Source organism: Desmodus rotundus, chromosome 9, assembly GCF_022682495.2.
Source record: "Desmodus rotundus isolate HL8 chromosome 9, HLdesRot8A.1, whole genome shotgun sequence".
Taxonomy (NCBI): domain Eukaryota; kingdom Metazoa; phylum Chordata; class Mammalia; order Chiroptera; family Phyllostomidae; genus Desmodus; species Desmodus rotundus.
The window spans coordinates 63,159,207-63,172,278 of record NC_071395.1 but is presented as its reverse complement, the minus strand read 5'-3'; the positions used below and the strand labels follow the sequence as shown (position 1 = coordinate 63,172,278).

The 13,072-nt window shown below is 38.7% G+C and overlaps 1 protein-coding gene across 1 annotated transcript in view; it reads right to left on the bottom strand.

Moving 5' to 3' along the window:
* Window positions 1–10,179: 10,179 nt before the first annotated feature.
* Window positions 10,180–13,072, bottom strand: part of SLC47A1 (solute carrier family 47 member 1) — an 82,148-nt gene continuing 79,255 nt past the window's right edge. Inside the window, exon 13 of the mRNA XM_071219284.1 lies at window positions 10,180–10,342. Coding sequence (XP_071075385.1) covers window positions 10,213–10,342 — 130 coding nt within the window. The 3' untranslated portion in view covers window positions 10,180–10,212. The remainder of the gene's footprint in view (window positions 10,343–13,072) is intronic.

The following is a 13,072-nucleotide window of genomic DNA, read 5'->3' as shown; positions in this document are numbered from 1 at the left end:
GCTGGTCCCAGGGACCTTTTTGTCCCGAAGCAATCCCCTTACCGTCTGTTTTTTCAGTGTCCTCTATACTTTTTGGTCTCCTATCTTCATAAATGCTGGGGTACTGTTGGCTGTTCACTTTGTTCCTCAGTAGATCGGTAGGTGTTTCACCCGTGTGCAAAGGGAAATGGACTCTGCTCCCACCTATCTCACTGCCATCTTTCCTCTATCCTGTAGCAATGTTTTAAATCAGCTCAAAGTTCACCACAGAGTTTACCCAATTATATTTTTAATCTAATCTGAGTGACAATTTTTAACCCTAATAAACATTATGTAAGTGACTAGATAAATTGAGGTATGAACCATGCCACAATTTTTTTAAAAATGTAAGTAATGAACACATTTTCAACAGAAAATAGAACAGAAATCAGTATCATCTAAGGCAATTTAATGTCTCAGTAGCAAAGAGCTATTCCTGCTGAGGATAAGATGTAAGGATAGCTTTAAAATAATCTATTCTGAGTCTAATGGCACAATCAGCAAGAGTTTGACTCCACACCAACTCTCAAACATTTTCTTCATTAGCTGTAGAAATCAATTGATGGCGTTTTTAGACATACTTTAAAACCACATCCAAATGCTTAGCAGAAAAATGTAATATATTTATAGAACCAGAAAGAGGCCTGGGAATTCTTTTACCAAATTCCCAAGTCGAAACATTCTCCCAGTTTTTGAATATGGTATATGAGGGGGGACACAAAAAAACCAGAATTTATTTATTAAAAATTGTGTATTTATTCTTTCATATTTAAGTTTCAGTCACCTTCAAAGTATTCTCCATTTGATGCTCTACACCTATTGAGATGCTTTTCCTCTGCTCAAAACAGTTTTTGAACTTGTCGATTTTGATGCCTTTTAGTGCTTCTGCTGTTTTTTGTTTCACCTCTTTCATATGGGCAAAACATTTCCCTATGAGGACTTTTTTCACCTGGGGGAACAAAAAAGTAGCTTTGGGTGAGATCAAGTGAATAGGGAGTGTGGGCACAGGGATCATGCCGTCTTTGGTCAAAAACTGCTGATCACTCAGCGCGGTTTGGTCAGGTGTGCTGGTAAATCACCCATCATGAAATGGGCAAATATGTTGTCTTAAAAAAAAAATTCACTGAAGCCAAATGCAGCCTCTCACAATAACAGCAGTGGGTACACTGATACAGACACTTCCAGAAGATAATTCTGGGTTTTTTGGTGTCCTCCCTCATACTCATTGATTTAAGTAGCTATGGGCCCAGGAAATCACCACTGCAGCATATAGGACTATGGGATGAGTGCTCACAATCTCTTTCTTCCAGGAAATATAGTAGACTGTGGTAATTTTAGTGCCTGCCATAATACCGTATTTTTCAGACTTTAAGATGCACTCTTCCCCCAACATTTGGGAGAAAAATGGGGGTGCATCATATAGTCCAAATATAGCTTACCTGGCTCGCTGGGGGGAGGGGTTATTTATGTTATTACATATTTTACCACATTTTTTGCTTCACAATTTTTTTTCCTATTTTCCTCCTCTAAAACCTAGGTGTGTCTTATGGTCCAAAAAATACGTTACTCTTCCTACTCTCTCCCTTCTTTTGTGCTGTTAAAGACAGTTTCTTTATTGTGGGTGATCCACTCCTTCACCCTCTCCTTCACAACCTCTGGGTTTTCGTATGAGCCATGCCTGTAGTTAGAGGATCAGATCCTCCTGCCGCAGGGACTGATTGAGGAATCTGCAGGTGGCCATTCAGCCCTCCCTGGAACTTCTGTTAGAACTATCATGAAAGATAATTCTGTGCTTTTTCCCCATGAGATCACTAGCTACATGGATGATATAATCCCAGAGCCACCTGTAACTAATATGTTGGCACTTGAAGGGGAAGGACTTGCTGAGAATAAAGCTGATACAGAGGAAGACAGAGCCCAGAGACAGTCTTGACAAGCTTATTTGTATCCAGGTAAGGCTTGAAGCTGAAAGTACCTCTGTGAAGTACACCATCACAGTTCCATAAGCCAATACAATTCCAAGTGTTAAGGACCTGAAACTTGAACTGAATTTTTGCAACTTGCTACCAAAGAGCCTATAATTTGATTATAGACTTACCGCATTTCACTAATTATGTTGACTGGTCCTCAGATTGATTCCACTGTGGAGTAAAAGGGTTAAAAAATTTAAAAAATGAAAACGTGTAAGCGATGGGCCTACTCCTTCTAGGGGAACATAAGTTAAGAATGAACAAATCGTTCAGCTTGCTAGGAAACGAAACGAAGGCCAGAAGGAAGACAGAAGTCCTGGGCATACATTTTGCCCTTCATGCCCCAAGGGTTGAGAGAATGAAGGGTGCCTTCTTCACCCTTGCCTTTAAGAATGCTCTTCCGGACGACAACTGAGGAAATCAAACATCTAATCCTTGCAGAGAAGCTACCATTTTTTGGTAATCACCATTACATTTTTACTAGATATGAAATAAGTACAAAACAGTGCATAAGTTATAAATGTAAAAAATGAATGATTACAGTTGTCTGACCTAGGTATCTACCACCCAGAGCATTACCAGCATCCCTCTTATGCCCCCACCCAATCAACACTGCAGAATTTCTGGGTGAAAGCAAATAAATGTTTAACAGGTTGGATTTTACTAGTCAGATAATTTCCAACAATTTATAGTCCCCACCAGTACTATATGACAGTCTGGTAGCTTACCTCTTCTCCAATGCTTGATAATGCAGTTTTTTAAAACTTGACTGTTCTGGTGGGTTATGTAGTGCTGTCTCGTTGTGATGTTAACTTGCATTTGCCTGAGGACTAACGATAGTGGTCACCTTGTCATATGTTTGTTGACTATTTATGTACATTTCCATGGCAGGGAATAATAGATTTTATGAAAGGTGTTTAAGACAACAAACCTTAACTGAATCCTCAGACTGCCTTGGACACCTGTCCTAACTCTGACCACACCCTTCTTCAGCAAATACGTGCCTGACATAGCTGTTTGTGTCCACAGATCAGGAATAGAAAAGAGCAAAGGACCCACGCATAGGTAGCACACACACGCATACGTATACCTCTCAGAGAGGGGAGGTAAAAGTCTTCTACAAAAGAAGAATTATCCAGATGTGTGATTCTCACAGTATCTTGAAAGAATGAAACATAATCTTTGAAAACAAGGAAAAAAGCCCAAAGAAATACTGTACAAGATTAAAGGATAGAAAATAAGACTATAGAAGAAGACAAACAAGAATTAAAACTCAGGAAAGAAATGAAAGAGAAAAAGAACATTTTAATGGAGATGAAAGCCAACTAGAAACAACAAAAGGTAGAGTGAACAAGAGATATAATAAAGGAAGTTTGTTATACATAAAGTACATAAAGTGAACGGGGGATCGATATTGCATGATCCCAGATACATGGGGCATCTAGAGTAGTCAAATTCACAGACACAGAGACAATGGTGGTTACCAAGGCCTGGAGGGCAATGGGGGCAATGAGGGGTCATTGTTGAAGGTTTCCATTTGGGGTGATGAAAAAGTTCTAGAGATGGGTGGATGGTGCTGATGTTACTGAATACCTCCCCAAATTCAGGTTCGAGTACCCAATGCACTAATAGGCCAAAACATTGAGATGCTGGTGCTTGAAGACAGAGACCAGTTTATCTGATTTGGCCTAGGTGAGGGGTCAGGGGAGTGAGATCTCTCAAATCCAACTCTCCCAAAAAACAAAAGTAGGGAGTTCTGTGCATCTGGGAAGTAGGGGAGGGGCAGGTCATGGGAACTGAGAGAGAAGGCTTCTTTAAAGAACTGAGAGAGGTTTCTTTAGTCACAGACTCCTGGGTGGTGGCAGCTGGTGTGGCGGCTACCTTGAAGACATCTTCTCTTTGATAGAACAAATTCATAAATTTTCCTCATGACCCTGAAGTTATCTCCTTCTGCTTGACCAAGGGGCACCACATCAGCAACTTATGACTACATTTGTGAGAACAAAAGGGGCAGGAAGAGGGGTTAACCTGTGAACAAAGGCCTAATTAAGAATTAAATTACTTAATTCTAGCTGCCAAAAATAATAGGGGCATTAAAATCAAAGGGGCTTGGGACAGTGACTGTACTTAATGGCACTGAATTGTATACATACTTTAAAATGGTAAATTTATGTTATGTACATTTTACCACAATTTAAAAAATGAAATGGGAGAGAAAAAGATGTAAAAGTAATTCAAAAAAGATGATTCTTCAATATGATAAAGGCCATATATAAACTGACAGCCAACATCATACTCAATAATGAAAGACAGAAAGCTTTTCTCCTAAGATCAGAAACAAGACAAGGATGTCTTGGAAGTTGAAGACCGAGCAATTAGGCAAGAAAAAGAAAATTAAAAGGCATGGAAGAAGGAAAGTTTCTCTGTTATTACCTTGGTCCAAGACCTGAAGGTCATTTGTGTTTTCATAAAATGGGTGCTTCTCTAATACTCTCAATGTTTATGTTCAAATATCTGATGAATATTTTGGAAATGCTAGCTTCTGCTCAGGCATGCTTTTATCATTTCTTTGTAAAGCTTTTATACATGTCCTGTTAAGTATATTCCCAAACATTTTATTCTTTTGTTGTCATTGTAAATGAGGTCCTCCCTTTCATTATATAATTTAAGTGGCTGTTGTTAATTACTGTATGTGAATTTTGTATATTGTGACAATTCTGAATTCCTTGTATAGTTTGCACTAGTTTTCAGTTGATTCTTATGGTTTTTCAAGGATATAATAACATTATCTACAAATAATCTTAATTTTTAGTCTCCTTTTCAAGATTTTATACTACCACTGATTTCTTTTTCTTGCCTAACGCCTCTAATGGTATAACAAATTGTTGTGGCATTAATGGAATTAATATTGTGGTATTAATGGTATTAGTGTGCTTGTCTTGTTCAGAACTTTAGAGATAATGCTTCCAATATTTCTATTCTATATAATACTGGCTTTGGGGCTCACATATATACACACACAAATACACACAAGTCTGTGTGTGCATACTTTTAAAAATCCTGTTCAGGAAGTATTTATGGGGTCTATTTTATTAAATGTTTCCAACAAGAATGGTTGATCACTTTGTCAAATGACTTTATTGCCTCTAGACATGATCCTATAATTTTTTCCTTTAGATCTATTATGATGACAAATAATATTGTTTTCCTCATATTGAAAAATTCTGATTATATGTACTATTCTTATATTGAGCTGTTGGATTCTTTTTTTACATAAGAATTTTGCAAAGATATTTATAAGTAAGATTGGCTGTAGTTTGACTTTTGTGTAATCTTTCTTAGGGTTTGGCATTAATGATATTAATATCACATTCACTTCATAAGGAGAATGTACATAGTATAGGAACAACTTGTTTTATAAAGGTTTGATGTTTTATTGCCAGACAGGGACCAAGCTCAGAGCAGGGCTGCCTAAGGCCGGCCTGTAGTGTGTGGGCTCCTGACTTCATGGAGGAAAGATTTCACAACACGAGTCCAGGTGATTCTGAGAGCACGTTTACTAAAGCTGGAGTCAGTGAAACAAAGGAAGGGCTTAGGTTACAAGGAGCAATAGGAGAGCCCAGGCAGTGCTCTGCTTTGGCTCCATAGAACTGCTATAGGAAAGAAGTGAGCCAAGGCAGGGCTGCTTTAGCTCACTGGGAAGTCAGAGAAAAGGGGCCTCGGAGACAGGTTCAAGGGGTTAGCCTGGATCTAGCTGCCACTGCCTGCTGCTCCCCTGGTTGCAAGTCTTGTGGGGACCCTTAGAGTGTAGAAGAAAGGAAGTAAAAAGTTTATGCCTGAGAAGGGGCACGGGCGTGCTCTAGAGCAAGCCTGCACTGGGTCTTTGTCTTAAGGGTTTTTATTTTTCTTCTGCAGTAAGAATCTTAGAGGAGAGTTTCAGTTGAATTGTCAGCTTTCAACTGTCAGCTTTTTTAATGTCAGCTTTCCAGATGCATTTTTAATACGCTGAAATATCAGTGTATATCAGGGGAGTTTGGGGTTATTCTTTGGTCTGTTTTACCATTGTACTTTATCTTGGGTCTACCTGGCTCTAATTGGCTTTTTGTTCACCTGAGTTCATCTGTCCTTGGATCGAGCTGGCACTAATGGCATTAACTGAGTCTCTGTCCTTTATGTCCCTGACCAGGGTGACTTAAGCTGTGTGTTCTCTGATCAGGGAGGGGCAGTGTAAACCATTTGATCTCCAGGGTCCTTGGTCAGGGAGGGTAAGGTCTTACAATTCACTAACTGGCTGTAAGTTTTTCAAATCGTTTGGCCATGTTTAATCTCCTTGTCTCAGCTTCCCCATTCCACTTGCCCAGGAATTTTCCTAGCTTCTTACTGACCTGGTATTTTGGAGCAGTTTATCCTTATAGCTTTCACAATTTCTTCTCTGAAAATCTGTCTGTTTAAACTTTCTGTCTTTTGTTGGGTCAACTTTGGCAAAGTATATACTTTTTAAAAACTATCTATTTATTAAGATTATAAATGTATAGGATTGTACAAATAATCTAGTATGTGCTTGGGAGAGTAAGTTGTTATGTACTGTATGTGTTCCGCACATATACTCACATTTTCATTTTTTATAGACTTCTTTCGGTAATGTCAACCTTAAAAATAAAACCACCAGTTATTTTTACCAGAAATGGGTTTACTTGGAAATAGCAGAGGAATTACAATTCAGGACATGTAAACTATGGCAAAACCATAGGCAAGTCCTGAGAACAAATGAGAGGAACCTTACTTTACAGGGAAAAGGGGGATGTTGAGAGGGTCCATTATAAACAAAATGCCCATTGGAGGAAACCCGAAGTTCCAAGTGCAGTGTCTTCCCATTGGCTGAGCACAGAGGTTTCTCATTGGCTGGGTGTGTTGCTAGTTGAGGAGAAAATCTTTCTTCTGCTGGAGTAGCAGAGATGATTCCTGTTGGGAATGAAAGGTGCCCTCTTTTCCTGTTGGGCTCTGTAACTGAGGTGGTAATGCATGTGAGCTCTGCCTTCAGACCTCTTGATTCTCTTTTAAATGAGGTTTCCCTTTTTTATCCTATTTTCATAGTAACAATTTTATTTTCTTTGGAAAAAATAGCCTATCAGATTAACTGAATGCTGTAGTATATATTCAAATAACTCCTTTTGTTTTATATACTACTAGTACATGTTTTGCTATTTAAACATTTTTGAATCTGTTCCACTTCTCTGTGAAATTTTAATCTTGTGGCTGTCACAAGAGCTTTCTTTCATCTTAGCTTTTTATCTTGACTTTTTTGGAAATGTCATTTAATGGCTTAATGAGTAACTGTGTTCAATGCCAACTCTCTTTTTGAAGTTCAGTACAGGCTGAGAGCCTATACAGTATTTGATTAATGTCAAGCTGGACTGGATCATTCTCTGTTTGGGACACAGAGCTGCCAATTATTTATTATAGTCTCATCTCTACCAACCATTGTCCTAGACTCGGGGAAATTCCATTTAATCAAATAGCAAGAGCCCCTGCCCTGATAAGCTGCTGGGGTTTTACAATTCAACTGCACTTTAAAAAAGCAAAAATGTGAAAACTCTCCCCTATGAGACTCTAGGCTCCTTCAGCATAAAAACATACCAGACTTTCCTCCTTATCCACCATAGTGCTTCTTGTTAGTCTATGTAGTAAGTGCTCAGATTTGTTAAATAACACTTTAAAATTTGTAGTTATACATTAACAATATAGAAATTTTTTGAAAATACATAAAATATACAAAGAATTAAATATCTATAATTTCAATTCTAAGATATAAAGGCTGAGGCAGAGTATTTTATTTTACATTTTTAAATTATTTTTATCCCAGTACCTATTTTTATGATTTACAAATGTGGAGTTATAGTGAATATGTAATTTCCCCCTATCCCATACTAAAGATGTGGTTTTTAGTAACTGTATACCATTTCCGTATATCATTTATTTAATGCTTTCCTAAGAGTGGACATTTAAATTGCTCCTCTTTATGAATCACACTGTGATGAGCACCGTAGGTATATGGAATATTAGGGACATTCCTGAATCTTTCCTTAGGATAGATTCCAGAGAATGGAATCACTTGATCAAAGGTTATCAAATTGTCAGTCCACCTACTTCTCAACAAGATTGTTCTCAACAAGATTAGTCCAGTTCTGTCTACCTGCCAGAAGTCTGTGGGAGGCCCAGTCTTGTTTCTTTGCCAGCGTGGGGCCCCAGACACGTGATGAAGGCTTATATATCGTATCCCACCTCTAGTCAGAGTAGCTTGCTTTGTAGTAAAATTGTTGATGTATGAGTGTATGTAAGTACAAAAGTAAAAAATATATTTTATATCTGCTTTGATATATAATTGATATTTAAGTGGTTTAAATAGTTTCCTCTCATAAGTACATAGGCATTTTATGTTTTTAAATGGGGCCCTTTATATTCTCAGTTAACCTTTTCCCCTCAGCAGTTGGAGAGATGGTTTTCAAAGTGGGCTTTGAAAACATCAGGCCTCATATACATAAATGCACACACCAATCTAAAACCCTCCAGCAGGTGCCCATGAGACTCCGAATCAAACCTGGGTCCTTTCAGGCTTGAATGCCCACCCTGAGTGTCCGGCTTCTCAGAACCTCTCCCCTCCATGCCACCTCGCCCCTACCCTTCCTAACAGGCCTTTCTGCTCCTGCGACAGGTGGGCTGGTTTCCTCTGGGCTTGGACCTGCTCTTCCCTCTGCCCAGGGCTTTTCCCGGAGCCAGAGCCCGCACAGCTGGCATCCCCGCACCAGAGAGCAGTGCACTGACAGGCAGCTGCAGGTCATTAAGACAGCACTCTGCCCAACGGCTTTCATGCACTTATTCCCCTTAAAACCATTGAGTTTCCTTGTTTATTGTTTGTCTCCCTCAGCAAAATATGAGCTCCATGAGGGCACTGACCTTGTGAGCCTGTTTGATTCTGTGTCTCCAACACTTAAAACTATACCTGGCACAAACAAAGCCAGTATTTGTTAAATCAGCATATAAAGCAGCAGTTTGGTTTTTTTTTAAATAATACTATTTATTGACCAATTAATTACCATTGATAGATCCATAGTAGGCTTGGGTCTAATCCTGGACCATAACTATCTAAAATTTTAGGGGCATTAATTCAACCAAAGTGTACCCTGCCAATAAGTAGTTTGGGAAGAATTTTAATGATGAAGGGAACAGCAATGAAGAAGATCTAAACCGTGATATTCGTTTCACATCCACAGGTTTCCGGTATGGAGTGAGATTTGTGTCATTCAAGGTGTTTTCTATTTTGTGTACATCTGGGGGATACACTAGAATGGAGTCACAGAGCAGGTAACAGGTCATCCTTTTAGAAGTGCTGAACTGATCACAGGGATGATGAGGAATCTTTTAGGGTGAAAATGGTACTGCCGTTGGTGACATGACTCACTTTGAACCATGAAATGCATCTAATGTGGGGGTTGGGAACAGAAGAAAATCGTATTTTCATCACATTTTCCTTTTTGTTTGACTTTATTTAGCATCTACTAATTGGGATTCAACGAAAAAGAATTACCTTAGAAAATATTTTGGTGTGATAATCTTAGAAAAATAGTAGTTCATTTCATATTCTTACTGATTTGTTGTCTGTTTTTATGCCTCTCTCTGTAAATCTTTTTGTCCATGGCTTCCTGAAAAGCAGTATGTTAATTGCCTGTGATCAGTGGGAAGTACACCGGGCAGAGCCATGCCTGTGGGCACAGGATCGGGGTCTGTGTTGAATGTCAGCCTTGTTTATTGCATTGAGGCTTGAGAGGAGATGGATGGGAAGTTGGCTTAGGGGAGGTATTATTCATAAAGAGTCAGGAGTATGTACACAAACTGTCACAGTCTAAGTTTTGACCACTCTCTAGTTTCATATCATTTTTGATTTTTCTAATTGTGATGTATTGGGTTGGCCAAAAAGTTTGTTTGGTTTTTTCTGTACGATGGCTCTAGTAGTGCTTAGCTGTCTTCAACTTCATTTGAAACAATTTTGTTAGACTGTATTGTGACAGTTGTCATATCAGCATGCATTTTTAAATAACATCAAAAGTGGTAAATTTCTGTGCAGCCATTTTAATATCGAAGATGGAAGGAAATACACAACATTTTCAGCATATTATGCTTTATTATTTCCAGAAAGGTAAAAATGCAACTGAAATGCAAAGAAAGATTAGTGCAGTGTATGGAGAAGGTGCTGTGACTGATCAGAAGTGTCAAAAGTGGTTTGTGAAGTTTCATGTTGGAGATTTCTCACTGGACAATGCTCCACAGTCAGGTAGACCAGTTGAAGTTGATGAAATCTAGGCATTAATTGAAAACAATCAATGTTATACCATGTGGGAGATAGCCAGCATACTCAAAATATCCAAATCATTAAAGTTATTGGTGAAAATGAAAATGTGTCTTTTATTTTACGAAAGAAAACCACACAAACTTTTTGACCAACCCAAAAGTATATCTGTCTTATCTTTGGTTTGACTTATGGAGAGAATAAAGTGTATGGGACATTAAGTTGGACCAAAAACTATCCATTAGATGGCAACACCATTTATCTTTAGCCTTATTCCTTTTCTTGATGTTTAGTAACACTAATGGGCACAAGTGCAAAAAGATATGTTGAATTGGCAACTATGGCAACCAGCAGCTTTTTTATTATTATTGTGAGCTGGGTATTGGGGAGAAGAAAAGTGGTTTTCTAGTGTAATGTTCCATTGGTATTGCCATTTTCAGGACCCCAAAACACTGTGCTAGGTGTTGTGATCCTTTAGCAGTACTTTCAGCAGTAGCTTAAATGACGTTTTAACAAAAGACTACTAGCCTAACTTGATTTGCATTTCATTTACCTCTGTGACAGTTGTTTTAGGCACAGGTTTGAGCTGGGCTGAAATGGGTTGAGGGTCTACCCCAACAACAAAAGGCAAACATCCTCCTGTGCACTCTGTTCCTGTCGTACAAGGTGACACTTGGTGCGTCTGGAGTTGCTTGGTTCATGAGATTCTGCGCTTTAGTTCAGTAAAACTTGTCTCTACCCTAATAATTGGGAGATCAACTCTGGGTTCTCCTATGAAATGTTTTTAATGTAATTTCACATACACTAACCAATGATTGATGATCATTGCTTACAGTGTATTTCATGTTACCTTTACTTTTTAATTTTTTTAAAGAGAAAAATCTGTATTTCATTTTTTAAAGATTTTTATTTATTTATTTTTAGAGAGGGGATGGAAGGGAGAGAGGGAAACATCAATGTGTGGTTGTCGCTCGAGCGCCCCCTACTGGGGACCTTGCCTGCAACCCAGGCCTGTGCCCAGACTAGGAATCAAACCTGCAACCCTTCTTGTTACCTTTAGTAACATCCCTTTAACTCACTCCAGCACATAACTAAATACTGCACTGTCCTCAGCAAACAGATGGAACTATCCTGGAAAACAAAGGAACTAATGGAATGGTTTTACCTGATACCATCTGAACAGAACCATTAACTTGATGGTAATGCAAGAAAACAACCCGTATGCAGTATCCACTGTTTGGGGATGCTTTGCCAGTGACACAGTTGATTTTCTATCATGGAATCGCTTTAGCTGTTACTGTTCTTTTAGCAGGAATTTTAATGACAGTTCTCAATGGTCATGGCTCAAATAGAAGAATTATCAGCAGCCCACAAAGTAGAAATGATCCTTATATTCCATACAGGCATACCTCATTTTATTCTGCTTTGCTTTATTGTACTTCACAGGTGTTAAGTTTTTACAAACTGAAAGCAAGGCCCTCTGCTAGTTAAAAGATTATGACTTGCTTTCTTGTGGTGGTCTGGAAACAACCCACAATCTCTGAGGTATGCCTTGTGTATGGGGAGTGACTTTGTCATTTGGAAGTTGGTTTTGCTCTCAACTGTTCATGAAAAGAATATTACTGATGTATTCTTAGTTATTCCAAGACTCTGCACTATCCTACTGAAGGTCAAGAAGGTAATCATAATTTTATTTATTTACCGCACCGAAGACATTTTTTCATTGCTTTGAGAGAGAAAGAGACAGAGAGAGAGACACATCAATGTGAGAGAGAAACATCGATTGGTTACCTTCTCGTACACATCCCAACTAGGGATCGAATCCTCAACCTGGGTATGTGCCCTGACTGGGAATCAAACCCATAGTCTTTCAGTCTATGGAACAATGCTCCAACCAACTGAGCCACATAGGCCAGGACAGGAGTTAAAATTTTAAGTAAACTTTTCTCCCAAATGTGAACTCCATCATAGTTTTTAAATCTATAAATTTAATTTTCCTGCTTTTTACTATTTTTATAATTGTGAAGTGTTCTTCACTATTTCTTATAATTGAATATCTTTCTTCTTCCAGGAGAGCATTTCTTTTCTTTTTTTTGTTTATATTTATTGATTATGCTATTACAGTTGTCCCATTCCCCCCCCACTCCACTACATCCTGCCCACCCCCTCCCTCCCACATTCCCCCCCTATAGTTCATGTCCATGGGTCATACTTATAAGTTCTTTGGCTTCTACATTTCCTACACTATTTTTACCCTCCCCCTGTCTATTTTCCACCTATCATCTATGCTACTTATTCTCTGTACCTTTCCCCCACTCTCCCCCTCCCACTCCCCTATTGACAACCCTCCATGTGATCTCCATCTCTATGGTTCTGTTCCTGTTCTAGTTGTTTGCCTAGTTTGCTCTTGTTTTTGTTTTAGGTGTGGTCGTTAACAACTGTGAGTTTGCTGTCATTTTTACTGTTCCTATTTTTGATCTTCTTTTTCTTAGGTAACTCCCTTTAACATTTCATATAATAAGGGCTTGGTGATGATGAGCTTATTTAACTTGACCTTATCTGAGAAGCACTTTATCTTCCCTTCCATTGTAAATGATAGCTTTGCTGGATACAGTAATCTTGGATGTAGGTCCTTGCGTTTAATCTTGGGTAATGTAATGATGATGTGCCTTGGTGTGTTCCTCCTTGGGTCCAGCTTCTTTGGGACTCTCTGAGCTTCCTGGACTTCCTGGAAGTCTAT